The 16,242-nt window shown below is 32.1% G+C and overlaps 3 protein-coding genes across 8 annotated transcripts in view; 1 reads left to right on the top strand and 2 right to left on the bottom strand.

Moving 5' to 3' along the window:
- Positions 1–8,813, top strand: part of LOC140062226 (coiled-coil domain-containing protein 122-like) — a 33,093-nt gene extending 24,280 nt beyond the window's left edge. The window contains exons 1-9 of one of the 6 annotated variants that reach the window (XM_072108333.1): positions 3,618–3,741; positions 4,178–4,325; positions 4,563–4,578; positions 5,168–5,281; positions 5,952–6,033; positions 6,523–6,650; positions 7,036–7,175; positions 7,351–7,407; positions 7,772–8,813. In XM_072108333.1, coding sequence (XP_071964434.1) covers positions 4,215–4,325; positions 4,563–4,578; positions 5,168–5,281; positions 5,952–6,033; positions 6,523–6,650; positions 7,036–7,175; positions 7,351–7,407; positions 7,772–7,906 — 783 coding nt within the window. In that variant the 5' untranslated portion in view covers positions 3,618–3,741; positions 4,178–4,214 and the 3' untranslated portion in view covers positions 7,907–8,813. Of the gene's footprint in view, positions 1–3,617; positions 3,775–4,177; positions 4,326–4,562; positions 4,579–5,167; positions 5,282–5,951; positions 6,034–6,522; positions 6,651–7,035; positions 7,176–7,350; positions 7,408–7,771 lie in introns of those variants that run through there. The other 5 variants (XM_072108332.1, XM_072108331.1, XM_072108334.1 and 2 more) reach the window with 5 other exon arrangements.
- LOC140062538 (ileal sodium/bile acid cotransporter-like) lies at positions 222–2,764 on the bottom strand. Its single transcript, XM_072108795.1, has 3 exons — positions 2,355–2,764; positions 1,456–1,660; positions 222–722 (listed from the first exon to the last, which is right to left on the bottom strand). The coding sequence occupies exons 1-3, from the start codon at positions 2,747–2,749 to the stop codon at positions 261–263; spliced, it is 1,062 nt and encodes a 353-aa protein (XP_071964896.1). The 5' UTR covers positions 2,750–2,764; the 3' UTR covers positions 222–260.
- A 3,865-nt stretch (positions 8,814–12,678) lies between the features above and the next one.
- LOC140062917 (uncharacterized) lies at positions 12,679–16,184 on the bottom strand. The gene is made up of 3 exons (XM_072109317.1): positions 15,754–16,184; positions 15,440–15,586; positions 12,679–15,245 (listed from the first exon to the last, which is right to left on the bottom strand). Exons 1-3 carry the CDS (start codon positions 16,118–16,120, stop codon positions 14,638–14,640), a joined length of 1,122 nt encoding a protein of 373 aa, XP_071965418.1. The 5' UTR covers positions 16,121–16,184; the 3' UTR covers positions 12,679–14,637.
- Positions 16,185–16,242: the final 58 nt, after the last annotated feature.

Here is a 16,242-nt window from a genome sequence, read left to right as displayed (position 1 = left end):
GGGGCTGTCTTCGTCAAATGTTGGTGCATTAGAGAAGCCAGAGCATCTTTCTATCCAGTCGCTCATCACATGCAAACATCAGCAAATTTGTATTTATTAAATCTTAATTACATTTCTTTTGTATATGACTGACGTTTTTTTAGTTGTTATCCTTACCCAGTCGGCATTATATTATTATTTATTATTAATATTTTTAATTTTCTTTGAACAGCTTTGAAAGATATATAAACTAACCAAAAATAAAATTATTAGTTTTGTTTTCACGGTTCTTGATTGAGCTGTTTAAAACTAACATCCTTTCTATCATTAGCATCATCTATTGGTGGTTGCTGGGACTCTTCGTTGTCATTTTCTGGTTTCATTCTTTTCTCAATCATTTTGAAAACCAGTACACATATTGCTGAATCAATGAGTAAAAACGGTCCAAATAGAGATGGATAAATCAGTATTTGAAAGAAGTCCTCGTTGTCTGCATACGATATAGCAATAATGGTAATGGCCAAAGCTATATTTTGACTGCCTGTTTCTATGGCGATGGTTCGGCATTTCTTCCTTGACTGTCGTAATACGTAAGCGATGATGTAACCCAACAAAAACGCAATCGGTGGTGTAATAATTGTTGAAAAATAAATGTACCAAGGTGCTAGGAACATATCAGGATTGATTAATCCATTCAGAATAATGTTAACAGCAATTGCAAGCATTCCCGTGATACTACCGACCTGAAAAAGGTAAAGAACATATTATTTAATCTATTAAAAACACCATAGAATTATAAAATAAGAATATTTAAAAACACAGTTCAGGGTTGAATACTAAAAGTTTTAGCTCGGTATAAGGGAACAATAAAGCTTGGTTCCCACTAGAACGTAACGCAAGGACGTAAACGCAACGCAAGCGTTTTAACCAATGACAAGCGAAGTTATAGGCAGTTAGCAATCACAAGCGAATAAGACATTGTTTGTGATTGGTCAATTCACTTGCGTTGCGTTACGTCTTTGTGTTGCGTCACTAGTGGGAACCACGCTTAAGAAAACGACCCAAGGAAAGATGGTTGTGGTAGAAGTTTGAAATTGTAATTTTGTTTTGAAGAGGGCCTCTGGATATCTATGGTATCTTGAAGGGTTACATTCTTGACTTTTTTAAATGCGTTTCGAATTCTATTTTTTAAACGTTAACCTTAAAGTTGCATTTGAATATGTATCGGCTTGTCCCCAAAAACATGAACAATTAAGGTGAATAAAATCAAACTTTTAATAAAATTTATAGTTTTATTCAGCTTATTCCCTTTTACTATGATTTCGACACAATACACAGTTTATTCAAAACCCCACTACCGTCAAGACAAGGGGTTATCGGTTTACTTTTTTACGACTGGTAATTGTTCTAGAAATAAATGTTTTAAAATATTTTTTTCTTTTTCAAGAAAAAAACAAATCTTAATGTCTGACTAACCAGTGTAATAACTCGTGTCCACTCTTGTTTGTAATGCCGTATTAGCATTCCAATGAATACAGGAATTAGAATAAGAGCCAGTGCTGTGACAATACTCTTGTAGGGGATTACGGCAGTTTCATCTGTCCAACTCCCACTATAAATCCACAGGCATAGCGGCATCATTCCTATTGCAGCAAGTGTCGAGAAAGTCGTCATGCAAATACTGTATTGAAAATAGGATACTAAATTAAAGAAAGTAATACTATAGGGGATTTCCCCTCGTTTCGCGGGAAAGTTAATCGGGTGTCGTCTGAACAGGGGTTCTACGTACATACTGTAAGTTATTAATAATACATGTTGATATTTTTTAACTAATAATTTACATCTAGTAAATACCATACAGACGTAGTAATACATTTATGTTCTTATTAAATATATAATATTCGTATTCTTCGTAAATGACTTATTTACTGTAGGTACTTTCCTAGTAAATAGCATACAAAGGTTGGCCAAGAATGGTGGGATAATTTTTCTTTCCACACTTTGGCACATATTGAAATTAAAGAAGAAGATGTTGCTTGTTATTGTCATTGTTGCGATGTATTTTAATTTTACTGTATTAAAGAGGGGCTCTGAATATCAGTTAACATACTGGGCTAAACTGGAACGGTTACCCTCTTTAAAGATAGTTGAAATAAAAAAAAAATAAAATAAAATCAAGAGCTTTGTTATAGAGTACCTCTATTTTGTAGGCCCTATCACCGTATGTTGTCTTTCTTTGTGTGTGCAGATAGAAGAATCTATTTTGTATGCATGGGTAACACAAAGTATTCACATTACCTTACTTTGACCGCAATCTCATTAACTTGACATGGTGTGACAAATTCATTAAACTTAATAAATATAAAGTAACTTGCCTTAAGCAAACATCACCATTACTCCAAAAAGTAAATAATTGTGACGTCACTCCACCAGGTGAACAGCCAACGACCAGCATTCCTATAGCATATGGTGCATCAACATTGAAAATGTGTGCCAATGTAAATGCTACAAGTGGCATTATCCCAAACTGGCATACGAATCCAATAGCCAGTCCAACAGGTCTTTTTAACGCAATTTTAAAGTCGTTAACGGTAACAACACACCCCATAGCTAGCATGATAAAAGCTAGTAGAGCAGTCAATACAACTCGGTTGGCCAGTTTCATGGCTTCTACCCTGGCAGAAGGTCCTTCGTCTCCAGGATCAGCTGTGGTCCATGCAGTGGGATTGATATCATTTTTGAATAGGTATGTTACAGATAATGTATCCATAGTTGTCTTTAACACGGTAGAGATGTGCTAAAATACTGTTGACCAGACCAAGCGACTACGGGATTCGGCAATGTTAGGTCGTTTCGTTTCGGACTATTGTGTAGGCTAATACGGTAAGGTAATTGCCTTCCAGCCTCGGGCGCTCATTGGCTACATTTAGTATCTTGCTGGCCATCTATTTAAAACTAAAACCTTTTGTAATTTTTGTAAAATGAAATCTTCTCAAATAGAATAGAAATGTATAAATTTTATGAGAACAAAATAATATTAATTACAGAATGAATGATAAAACAATAGTTTTAATAACTCACCACGTATTCAAGTTATTTTTTCCAAAGACAATAATTAATTCTGTTATTTTTCTTTCGGATAGTACATCCATTAACAAAACATACAAAACAAAGAAAACAAATCAATCATAGAATTAAGAACATCATAACCTAAAATATTAACTTGCACCACCAACGCTGATGAAATTAGATTATATGATAATCATAGTATGCAATGACAAACTGTCATAAAAGGGCCTTAATAATTATGCAACCCTTTATAAAGTATATTACTGTGTTCAAAGTACTGAATTTATTCCATATAAGTGGGTCATAAAAGACTAAACAATAACTAAACAAACTAATAAATATTTTTATTTTCTGTTAATTGTATTGTTTAATTCCTTAGATTTAGATAAAATAGCGCCTGACAGATTCTGTTGTCTATTGCCTAAAAAGTATTTGTATAATAACTTTGTCCTGACTATGATTGGTTAAAAGTTTGAAGTAATTTACATGAGAGATGCAGTAGGCCTAATTGGTCAATATTTATACTTTTAATCACATGACACACAGGAGCAGCCAGCTACTAGCTAGCCAGCTAGATCGGCGCGGAGAGCTCGAGTCGCACGCGAGCGACAGAGAAGAGCCTAGTGTATCATTCGTCGGTCGGCGACGGTGGCGGTGGCGGAGTGAACTGTAGGCCTATGTACTGTAGGTTGCGTAAGCCCTAGCCTAGCTGTAATTTATTTTGCAGTAAATGAGTACCACAATCAGGGCTAGGCCCTAGGCGTAGGCCCAGACAGAGAGAGAGATGCTAGAGTAGAGAGAGGCCCTAGATAGGCCCACCAAGCAATGCTATAGAGAGAGGACTAGGCCTAGCTAGGCTAGGCTAGCTAGGCCTACTAGGCCTAGCTAGTAGGGGAAAGGAGGAGCAAGCCTGGACTGCTCCACCTTACATTAGGCCTAGATTGCTAGTAGGCTAAGTCAGCTAGGCTAAATAGTAGTAGTCCGATCCTATTTCATTTTAGCTGTCAAAAAGGGGAGCACTACCACTAGCCTACCCTCTGCTCTGGATTCACCCATGTTCTGTTTTTTTTTAGACACTAACTTCATTTTATAAAAATAAATAATATATATACAAATTGTTGCATTTCAGACATTCACAATTTTAATGTAGGCCTTGCCTATGTAGGATGGATTTTGAGGAGAGTAGTCTACCTGAAGTTATTAAAAGTGTCTCTGATGCCCAGATAACACAGGCAAATGAAATAGCAAATCATCAGAAAAAACTTAAAATTGTACAGGTACAGATTTAATTAAGATGCATTACCCTACCAAAAATCACAAAAAACATTTATAGAATTTCTAGGATTGTCAAGCAATAGACTCAATATTAAAAATGGTCTGTTTTTTAATTCTAACTCGATTGACAAGGTAGTTTAGTTGTTCGAACAACTAACTTAAAGTTAATATGTACATTTTTATGTGTTGTCTATATTCATGTCTTTAATTTGATCATAAATATTTTTATTTATATTTAGGATGAGCTTGCAAGAGGTAAGTGCCAAACTTATGAATTGAGTTTGTAACCAGCATAGCATTAATGTAAATCAGAAACATACCACCACAATAAAAGATAACTTATGCATTACTGTAAATATTAAGCTAAGGAAAAACCAATCGTATTAAGAAATAAAAAATGAAGTGGATTTGGACAGGACACATACTCTAGTAAGATGGCATCAGGGAGTTTAGCAGCAAGGATTAAAACAACTGGTTCAAAAGAAACTACCATGGAAGATTTTGTGATTCTGGATTCGTTTCAAACATTTAGATTTAAATTCATTACATTTTCAATAATGATATTGAATTGTTCATTTTGTTAATTTAATTTTTTTGACATTTACTGTTTTTAATATATGTAAATAACAACTTTGTATAACATAATATATTTAATATATGTATTTTCTCAATTTTAAAATTGTAAGCAATATAATTGTAATTTTTAATGTTTTTAGTGTATATTTCAACTGAAACCACAACTATGTGTTGATAATACTATTACTATGTACAATACATGATAACCTCCTTATATGCACCATAATATAACAATTTACTCATATTATTTTTGTTTATATTATTTTAGAGTCAGAAAAGGTCTCAAAATTAATTGATGAAAATGAGTTGTGCATCAGAAAAATTCTTCAACTTGAAGATAAATGTAGTAATTTATCTACTACTTGCACACAGTTAGAAACAGGTTTGTTTCTTTACTGGATGCTATTTTTGTTTTACAGGTCACTGGGGCAAGCATGTACACCAAAATATTTTCTTTTTATGAACCTAAACTATATTGAAATTGATTTCTCACAGGTTGGGAGTTAGACTTGCTCCAAGTCTGTATTTATTGTCTTTTTTATGTCATTCCACACGTCGTCGTTTTGATTTTTGTCTGAAAATACACCCAAACTCAATTAATACACGTATGAAACGTCATATGTGCAAAAATATTTATATTTTTACTAATATTAAGACAAAACTCCATCTGGAGCCCAGACTAGTTGGGAGTATTAAACTTTGAAAATTCAGTAAATACCCTATAGTTTTAATATGAATATATAAATTGCATTTTTTAAAGATTTTTTAATTATTATTCATCCTTTATTCATAAACATAAGATTACAGGATTGAACATAAACAACAACAGAAACATCTCAATAAACAAATATAACTAGGTTACAGTTTGAGACAGTATTTTAAACCATACAAGAGAGGCAGAGGGGGCGGGGGGGGGGGGTTGAGAGGAGGAAAAAAAAATTGCCAAAAAAAAAAATGAAGTGTTAATAGAATGTATAAATTAACATACAAATATTAAATATATGTTATTTTTTTTTATATATATATAATATATGCTTGTATTTTTTGTTTAGAAATTGTTAAAGTTTCTACACTGAATGTTCAATTACATCAAGAAAAGAAAGTTTGTGAAGAAGAAGACATTCTAAATGAAAAGTAATATTCATTTGTTTCTAAATAACAGCTAAATACCACTTTTATGGGAAAGAAAAAAAATATAGTAACAACAAAAATCAGAATAACATGTTTTAGTCAGCTACCTGCACAATTTTAGTAAGCTTTTTGTTGGCAACCTGTAAGTCTTACAGAAACGTGTTATTGTCTAAGGAAGGAAAGAAATGAAATTTGATTACATTAAAATTCAAAGTCTTTGGTTGGCATCATTCGTTTATTTTGTCAATTTCAATAACAATATACAGGATAACAATTGAGATGAACTCGCACAAGACAAAAAAACCCCAATATTCAGGTAAAAGTTATTGACAAGAAACGCAAATGATATAAAACATAAAAAGCAGAAAAAATTACATACAAATACAATTATATAACTGTATATGATTTAGTAGCATTTAAATCCTACTTTAGTGCAATATAATATTAATAACAAAGATGAAAAAACTGTTTGCATTTTCTTTTGGCAAACAGGATGCGGAAGGAGTACAGATCCAAGATGGAGTTACACATTCAGCAATGTACTGATCTTGAGAAAGTGTCCGTAACACACCAGGCATTACAAGAACAAAAGAACATTATTAAAAAGCTCTTAGATGAGAGTAAGTTAATCTTTCACTTTATTTTACTCTTAAAATTGTTTGATCTGTCATTTTTTATATTTTTTATATGGATGGCAATAAATATTACAATTACAAAAAAAACAAGTACTATTTTATTTCCAAAAGTTAGATTTGAGAATCGCAATATATCGAATACACCTCTATTCAGAAGACGCCCCTATTAATCGGAAATACACTTTTTACACAATAGACAACCTAAAGGTTTAGGGACATTGTCTTTGGTACCAAAAATGAAATTTAATTGAAATGGGTTTTTTTTCCTATTTTTTATTGTAAATGTAACAATACACTGTATTTTAAAAAGTCATGTCACTGATTTAAAAGCAATGTTAAAATAAAGTTTACAATGTTTGGTTTTCTTTAGGACAGATTCTAGAATCTAATCCTGAAGGTACACAACTGTTATTAGAAGGTGTATGTGAGCAAAATATTCAAGATGACATCCAAGAATTAGAAATAAAGAAGATTAACCTCAATTCAAATATAGATCAGGTGGCTAAAAAGGTAAATATAATTTTGATGTAATATATCTTTATTTTGAATTTCCATATTTATTTAAATAAATTTATCAAAAATAACATAACCTCTTCCTTTCTACAATTCACATTAGTTTGTAGGCTGCTTTTTTTTTGTTCCTTTAGTACTTCAAAGCTCTAAAAAATAATACTTTTTTTTTCAGGTTGAAAGTTCAAAGGAAAGGAAGAAAAAACTTAACCAGGACATAGTAGTCTGGCATGTATGTAAATTTAAATGCAATGTTATCAGTTCCAGTTGTGTAGTCGAGTAGTAGGAGGAATAGGTGGATGATAGTAATATTCCAAATGTTATTTGTCCATTTACTGTAAATAATGGCACCCAGGGTTCTTGGTTTAAATCATGTTACTGTTCCAGGTTTTTATGACAGCCAATATACACCACTATCTAAGCTTGATTTGAGACTTGTTTGAGAAAGCATCCTCTAAATCTAAAAACTAGAAACAAGCAGCAAAAATATTATAGGCCTACCTTATGAAAATATTGATATACACATTTGGTGAAAGCACACTACTTTAGCTCTAATCATTTCAACCAATAAACAACACTTTTTACATTTCTTACAGAAAAGAAATGTTGCACAGCTAACCAGACTGAAGAAGCAAGTAATTGAAGCACAGACTTACAACAGACAGTGGAATGAACAAGCTTGTCAACTAGAAAAGGGTATTGCCTCACTTAGAAAACAATTAGAAGAATAGACTACTTAAGCACACAGTAGCATTGCAGCTAAATTGTTAAAAATTAGTAGATTTGCCAAACAAATAACAAGTGCAGAGTCAATAATGTGTGCATGTGCATGTCATTTATGCTTTAGTAACCAGTTATCAAAATAAAAAAAGGTCAACATTTTGCTGTACAGGGATTTTTTTTAAATTGCCCAAATTTTTACCATTCCTTTTTTTGACATAATTACTTATACACTATGTGTCTTTAAGATGATGATAATGCAATATATACGCATATATAGCAATATCATTGTATAATAGTTGAATTTTGAAAAGTGCGAATTTTGGCAATTTTTCGAAAAAACCTGTTCTATAATACAGGGAAATTTTCGAAAAATTGCCATTTTTCAACCCTTTTATTTTTCGACAAAACTGCTTACTATACGTCTATAAGATGATGATAATGCAATATATACGCATATATAGCAATATTATTGCATAATAATTGAATTTTGAAAAGTGTGAATTTTCGAAATTTTTCGAAAAAAATCCCTGTACTATACTGCCCTGTGAAAGAACGACTCAACTGACACATTTTTCAAAAATCACTTTTTTGGCTATTTAGGGAATGATACACCTTGTGGTATATTCAGATATTCAAAATTTTAACTAGAAATATGAAATTTAAAAATCAAAATACCACTCAATTACAAGTGTGTGTTACTATTGTCACCAAAGACTAACTCAACTACAAATGCCATGAAAGACTCACTCACTCAAATGACATATTAACACCTATTATCATAGGAAACCCATTCAAGTGCACAACAATGGTGTTAATTGCACAGCAAGCTGTGTAATGTTGTTGTTTTAAACATAAAATAATTTGGTACTGGCCTACGAATAATTGTCAATAATTATTTTATTCAATACTCACACCGAGTCGAATAATGGGTTCAGCGCATGTCAATTATGCTATCATAACCAGATTTATCGAAAAATAAAAAGGTCGAAAATTGGCCATTTTTTAAAAAAAATCCCTGTACTATAGTACAGGGAAATTTTCGAAAAATGGCCGATTTTTTACCCTTTTATTTTTTGACATAAATGGTTAATATTGCAAAATAAACATGCGCAGAGACGAATAATGGGTTCTGCGCATGTCAATTGTGCTATAGTAACCAGTTTTGACATAAATGGTTACTATAGCATAATAAACATGCGCAGACGCGAATAATGGGTTTTGCGCATGTCAATTGTGCTATAGTAACCAGTTTAATCGAAAAATAAAAAGATCGAAAATTGGCCATTTTTTTCGAAACAAATCCTGTACTATAGTACAGGGAAATTTTCGAAATATGGCCGATTTTTTACCCTTTTATTTTTTGACATAAATGGTTACTATTGCATAATAAACATGCGCAGAGACGAATAATGGGTTCTGCGCATGTCAATTGTGTTATAGTAACCAGTTTTGACATAAATGGTTACTATAGCAAAATAAACATGCGCATGTCAATTGTGCCATAGTAACCAGTTTTATCGAAAAATAAAAGGATCGAAAATTTGCAATTTTTTTTAAAATCCCTGTACTATAGTACGGGGAAATTTTTGAAAAATGACCGATTTTCGACCCTTTTATTTTTTGACATAAATGGTTACTATTGCATAATAAACATGCGCAGAGACGAATAATGGGTTTTGCGCATGTCAATTGGGCTATAGTAACCAGTTTTGACATAAATGGTTACTATAGCATAATAAACATGCGCAGAGGCGAATAATGGGTTTTGCGCATGTCAATTGTGCTATAGTAACCAGTTTAATCGAAAAATAAAAAGATCGAAAATTGGCCATTTTTTCGAAAAAAATCCTGTACTATAGTACAGGGAAATTTTCGAAAAATGGCCGATTTTTTACCCTTTTATTTTGTGACATAAATGGTTACTATAGCATAATAAACATGCGCAGAGACGAATAATGGGTTCTGCGCATGTCAATTGTGCTATAGTAACCAGTTTTGGCATAAATGGTTACTATAGCATAATGAATATGCGCAGAGGCGAATAATGGGTTCTGCGCATGTCAATTGTGCTATAGTAACCAGTTTTATCGAAAAATAAAAAGATCGAAAATTGGCCATTTTTTTCGAAAAAAATCCTGTACTATAGTACAGGGAAATTTTCGAAAAATTGCCGATTTTTTACCCTTTTATTTTTTGACATAAATGGTTACTATTGCATAATAAACATGCGCAGAGACGAATAATGGGTTCTGCGCATGTCAATTGTGTTATAGTAACCAGTTTTGACATAAATGGTTACTATAGCATAATAAACATGCGCATGTCAATTGTGCCATAGTAACCAGTTTTATCGAAAAATAAAAAGATCGAAAATTGGCCATTTTTTTTAAATCACTGTACTATAGTACAGGGAAATTTTTGAAAAATGACCGATTTTCGACCCTTTTATTTTTTGACATAAATGGTTACAATTGCATAATAAACATGCGCAGAGACGAATAATGGGTTCTGCGCATATCAATTGTGCTATAGTAACCAGTTTTGACATAAATGGTTACTATAGCATAATAAACATGCGCAGTGGCGAATAATGGGTTCTGCGCATGTCAATTGTGCTATAGTAACCAGTTTTATCGAAAAATTAAAAGATCGAAAATTTGCCATTTTTTTAAAAATCACTGTACTATAGTACAGGGAAATTTTTGAAAAATGACCGATTTTCGACCCTTTTATTTTTTGACATAAATGGTTACTATTGCATAATAAACATGTGCAGAGACGAATAATGGGTTCTGCGCATGTCAATTGTGCTATAGTAACCAGTTTTGGCATAAATGGTTACTATAGCATAATGGATATGCGCAGAAGCCAATAATGGGTTCTGCGCATGTCAATTGTGCTATAGTAACCAGTTTTATCGAAAAATAAAAAGATCGAAAATTGGCCATTTTGTTGAAAAAAATCCTGTACTATAGTACAGGGAAATTTTCGAAAAATGGCCGATTTTTTACCCTTTTATTTTTTGACATAAATGGTTACTATAGCATAATGAATATGCGCAGAGGCGAATAATGGGTTCTGCGCATGTCAATTGTGCTATAGTAACCAGTTTTATCGAAAAATAAAAAGATCGAAAATTGGCCATTTTTTTGAAAAAAATCCTGTACTATAGTACAGGGAAATTTTCGAAAAATGGCCGATTTTCGACCCTTTTATTTTTTTACATAAATGGTTACTATTGCATAATAAACATGCGCAGAGACGAATAATGGGTTCTGCGCATGTCAATTGTGCTATAGTAACCAGTTTTGACATAAATGGTTACTATAGCATAATAAACATGCGCAAAGGTGAATAATGGGTTCTGCGCATGTCAATTGTGCTATAGTAACCAGTTTTATCGAAAAATAAAAAGGTCCAAAATTTGCCATTTTTTTTAAAATCCGTGTACTATAGTACAGGGAAATTTTTGAAAAATGACCGATTTTCGACCCTTTTATTTTTTGACATAAATGGTTACTATTGCATAATAAACATGCGCAGGGACGAATAACGGGTTCTGCGCATGTCAATTGTGCTATAGTAACCAGTTTTGACATAAATGGTTACTATAGCATAATAAACATGCGCAGTGGCGAATAATGGGTTCTGCGCATGTCAATTGTGCTATAGTAAGCAGTTTTGTCATAATAAAAAGGTTGAAAATTTGCCATTTTTTTAAAAATCCGTGTACAGGGAAATTTTTGAAAAATTGCCGATTTTCGACCCTTTTATTTTTTGACATAAATGGTTACTATTACATAATAAACATGCGCAGAGACGAATAATGGGTTCTGCGCATGTCAATTGTGCTACAGTAACCAGTTTTGACAAAAATGGTTACTATAGCATAATAAACATGCGCAGAAGCCACTAATGAGTTTTGCGCATGTTAATTGTGCTATAGTAACCAGTTTAATCGAAAAATAAAAAGATCGAAAATTGGCCATTTTTTCGAAAAAAATCCTGTACTATAGTACAGGAAAATTTTCGAAAAATGGCCGATTTTCGACCCTTTTATTTTTTGACATAAATGGTTACTATTGCATAATAAACATGCGCAGGGACGAATAATGGGTTCTGCGCATGTCAATTGTGCTATAGTAACCAGTTTTGACATAAATGGTTACTATAGCATAATAAACATGCGCAGTGGCCAATAATGGGTTCTGCGCATGTCAATTGTGCTATATTAACCAGTTTTATCGAAAAATAAAAAGGTCGAAAATTTGCCATTTTCAACACTTTCATTTTTCGACAAAACTGCGTACTATACGTCTATAAAATGATGATAATGCAATATATACGCATATATAGCAATATTATTGCAATAATTGAATATTGAAAAGTGCGTATTTTCGACCCTTTTATTTTTTGACGAAACTGCTTACTATATCATAAATTACATGCGCAGAGTCAAATAATGTGTTTTGCGCATGTCAATTATATTATAGTAACCAGTTCTTTTGAAAGGTCGACATTTTGCAATTTTTTTGAAAAAAAATGGACCAATTTATTTTCATACATAACTGATTTCTATATAATAATTGACATGTGCGGAATCATATAAGGCGTTTTGTGCATGTCAATTATGAGTATTATTATAAGTATCCAGTTATAATAAAAAATAAATGGAAAGGTCGATATTTTTCGATAAAATCCCTGTACTAATATAGCGGAGAATCACATATTGTGTTCTGCGCACGTTTTATCAATACATACAGTATATTAAACAGTTACATTACATTATTAAGTTATTTTATTATAAAAGAAAACAACATATACAAAATAACTCAATTTAATTATTCATAATATGTATGTACAAAGCATAAAAGTAGTTTAAAGGCAATGTGTAAGTTTGTACAACAATATTCTCTCTAAACTGGAAAGACATGATATTATACAAATTATATTATGTAATTAGACCACAGTAAATGATGAAATGAAATGCATGTTCCCGCCACTTATATGAGTTTACATGCTCGATATTCCTCTATCAGCACAGTTGACAATCAATATCTATCATCTAATGTAAAGTGTTCTATAGGCACACTTGACAGTACGCCTAGTTCTCTTTGCCGATAAACAGCATACAATTGTCAGTAAAAAAAGGCATTATCCATACACAACTATAGTAAATGATACAATGTACTGCATTTGATCATGGTTGACCGTGCCGATAGCTTCTGTCGATAAAAAAAATATAGGTGTAACAGAATTAAATCAGTTGTCCCAGAAACAGTGTTCCCCAACATTACCTATATAATGTTTTATATTATTATAACATTATACCGACCAGCGGATATTAATTTATACTTTATTACATATTGTAAATTACAACACCTGCTCTCTTTAAAAATAATCATTCTGGAGTGGGCAATACAAGGCGATATATGTATAAATAATTACTAATTTACATTAAATAATCTATTATTATTTTTGTTCATTAATGGCTTGACTTAATAATTTTTTAATTAATTTATCAAAATGCATAGTCTACTTTCATCAAAGCAAAAAACAGTGATTTAGCGTGAAAACGTATCTGTGTAACCATAAACATTTTTTCAATTTATATGTTGTGATCAAAAGTTACTAAAAAACTAATTATTTAAATCGGTGAGTTGTTTAAAAATATTTGCGCTTGAATTAAAATGAAATAACATCCCATTCTTTTCTATTGCTGGCAAAGAAATGTAAAAAAAATAACCTAAATTTACAGAAAAGACTACACTCAATTGAAAATAACAAGATATAACTAATGAATAATAATAAAATAATAATATATAATAACTGAATAAGTGACAATGTTTTGGTATTAGTATTAAACTAAAAATAAAAACAAATGACATGCATAGAAAATGATTTAGAGCGTATCATCATGGGTGTGGTCCAAGGGCCCATGGGACAAATACCTCGAAAGAGTATGTGTTGTAATATAATTTAGCCCCTTATTTATTCTTCAGCAATAGCTCTGTATGACATGCAGAGAATGAAAACAAGGTTTTTGAACCATGGTATCAGTACAAAGAAGAGCTGCTTCAAATGTTCATACCCCCTTGGCTCCACTTTCACAACAAAACAAATGCAATCAAAGTAAAATACAAAACGGTTTCCTTCTTAAAATACTGGTTAAAAAAAATTGCAATTTCGTCGGTTAACACTAATTTAATTAAAGTGGTTTGAAACAATTTAAGATTACTTTAATTTACAATTTCTAAAATTTAAAATGTTTTAAACCAGTATTTATAGAAGAGTGGTATTTGCAAATCATTGAACTTGCCTCTAATTTTATTTTAAAAGTTATCTTATAAAAAGCACCAACAAACAAAAGACGCTTAATTGTTTATAGTAAAACTGTAATGAAAATATTAAAAAATATGTTCATAGTAAAATTGAAATGAAAATATTTTTAAAATACTACTACTTTGGACGACATGTTGACATGACTCCTGTATCTATCAATTAATGACACTACAAAATAAATAATAAAAGTAACAACAATATTTAAACAATAAATATATTTTGAAAGGAAAAGTTAGAACGTTTTTACAATGTTAAACAAATTAATAAGCTATGAAAATCATAGCTGTACATCGTTACCTTTACTTTTTTGATCAATTCATTATATATTAATTAAAAAATCATCTGGTGGTTCATAACATCCAAAAGTCTTGATTACAAAATTCCGAATTGAATTGTACTAAACCCGGGTTAGGGATCCATTAGTTTTCACACTGCCCTTTAAAGTCGCTCTCACTCTAACCGGTTCATGCGAATATACATTTGAATTATTTCCATTGATGTTGAGTGCCGGAGGTGGTGGTGGAGGCGGAGGTGGTGTGTGTGGTCCGAAACCGTTCCCTAACTCCACGGGAGGTGGTGGAGGAACTGCCGTTGGTGTTGGGGGTATATCATCAGAATTTATATACGCATGACCGTTACCGTTAGAAATGTTCATTTCATAATCCGATTTATCAGTTCCTTTTGAAATGGTTGGAATGCGTATCATCCGTCCATTCGTATGTAAGCTTTGATAACTTGGATGATCCATATCATTGTAGTGTTCAGTGCTATCAAACATGTTGGCGTCAATCACATCTAACTCATCATCGTACGCACGATTTAAATGAGATCTGCTAGAATGTGGCAGACTTTTCTCATAATCGCGCTCTTCACAACAACTGTAACAGCAACAGCATGCGATTGGTACGAGGACCAAGAAGAGGAATACGAGGGAACATGCGACAGCAACTACTACAATCAGTTCTGTAGACCATGAATTATCTTCAAGTTTCTCTGCTTTGACACCTAAAATGAAAGAGATTTATTCAATAATGAAATACATGCTACTTTGTAATAGGACCACATTTAGCAAATCATACTTTTCAACAATTTTGAGATATGTTTTGTACAGCATATACATGTTATAATAAATGGAAAAAATATCATCTGCAATATACATTGCTGAATTAATGTTTTAAAATACCACTCTATATACTCACATTGATCAGCTCTATAACTGCCTTCATCACTAATTGCACCACTGTTGCATGCATGGCAATCCGTTTGAGCCGACGAATCTTGGTAGTAGTTGGCATCACAATATGAACACCCATTATTTGAATACGAAGTTCCTGCAGGACAGGCAGCTAAACAAGAACAAGACAATATTATATAACATTTTAATATTATAAAAGTTGGACAAGCTCACGAAATACAAAAACAATATCATATTGTTTTCAATTTCAATTTCCAAAACAAAGTGACTATATTTGTTTAAAAAAAAGATTTGTTGGAAAAACCTGAAAAAACTTACCACACATAGATGATATTGTAATATGCCCAGAAGGACACAAAATAGCAAATTCACTAGTTCGATATCCAGTTGCTGTGTAGGCTTCACCATCAAGATTTACAGAAAGTCCATCTTGATCAACCAGATTCGAGATACTTTCTGTAGCACTTGTGACGTCATTCCTTGCATCACCAACATCTTCACTCCCAGGACTAGTAACAGTTATGTCAACATCAAAGTCTTCAGTGGTAGTTCTACGTTTCCGTAATTGATTTTGGCCACAGTTAAGAGAAACATCCTCACAGACATCAGCCTCTCCGACTTCACAAAGATTCTGGTTTTCTAGTGTTTGTTTGACGTCAGTAACCACGTCTTCTTCACCGTTCATGCATACATCCGACGGCAAGGTGAATTCAACTGCAACAGACTGTATGTATAATGCAGGTGCAACTAATTCTATAAAATGAAATTCAGTATTTAAATATTGTTATATATCTTGAGACATGGTAA

This window comes from Antedon mediterranea, chromosome 11 (assembly GCF_964355755.1).
Source record: "Antedon mediterranea chromosome 11, ecAntMedi1.1, whole genome shotgun sequence".
In the NCBI taxonomy this organism is placed as follows: Eukaryota; Metazoa; Echinodermata; class Crinoidea; order Comatulida; family Antedonidae; genus Antedon; species Antedon mediterranea.
Note: the sequence above shows the minus strand (reverse complement) of the source record. Positions and strands in the feature narration are given on the sequence as shown.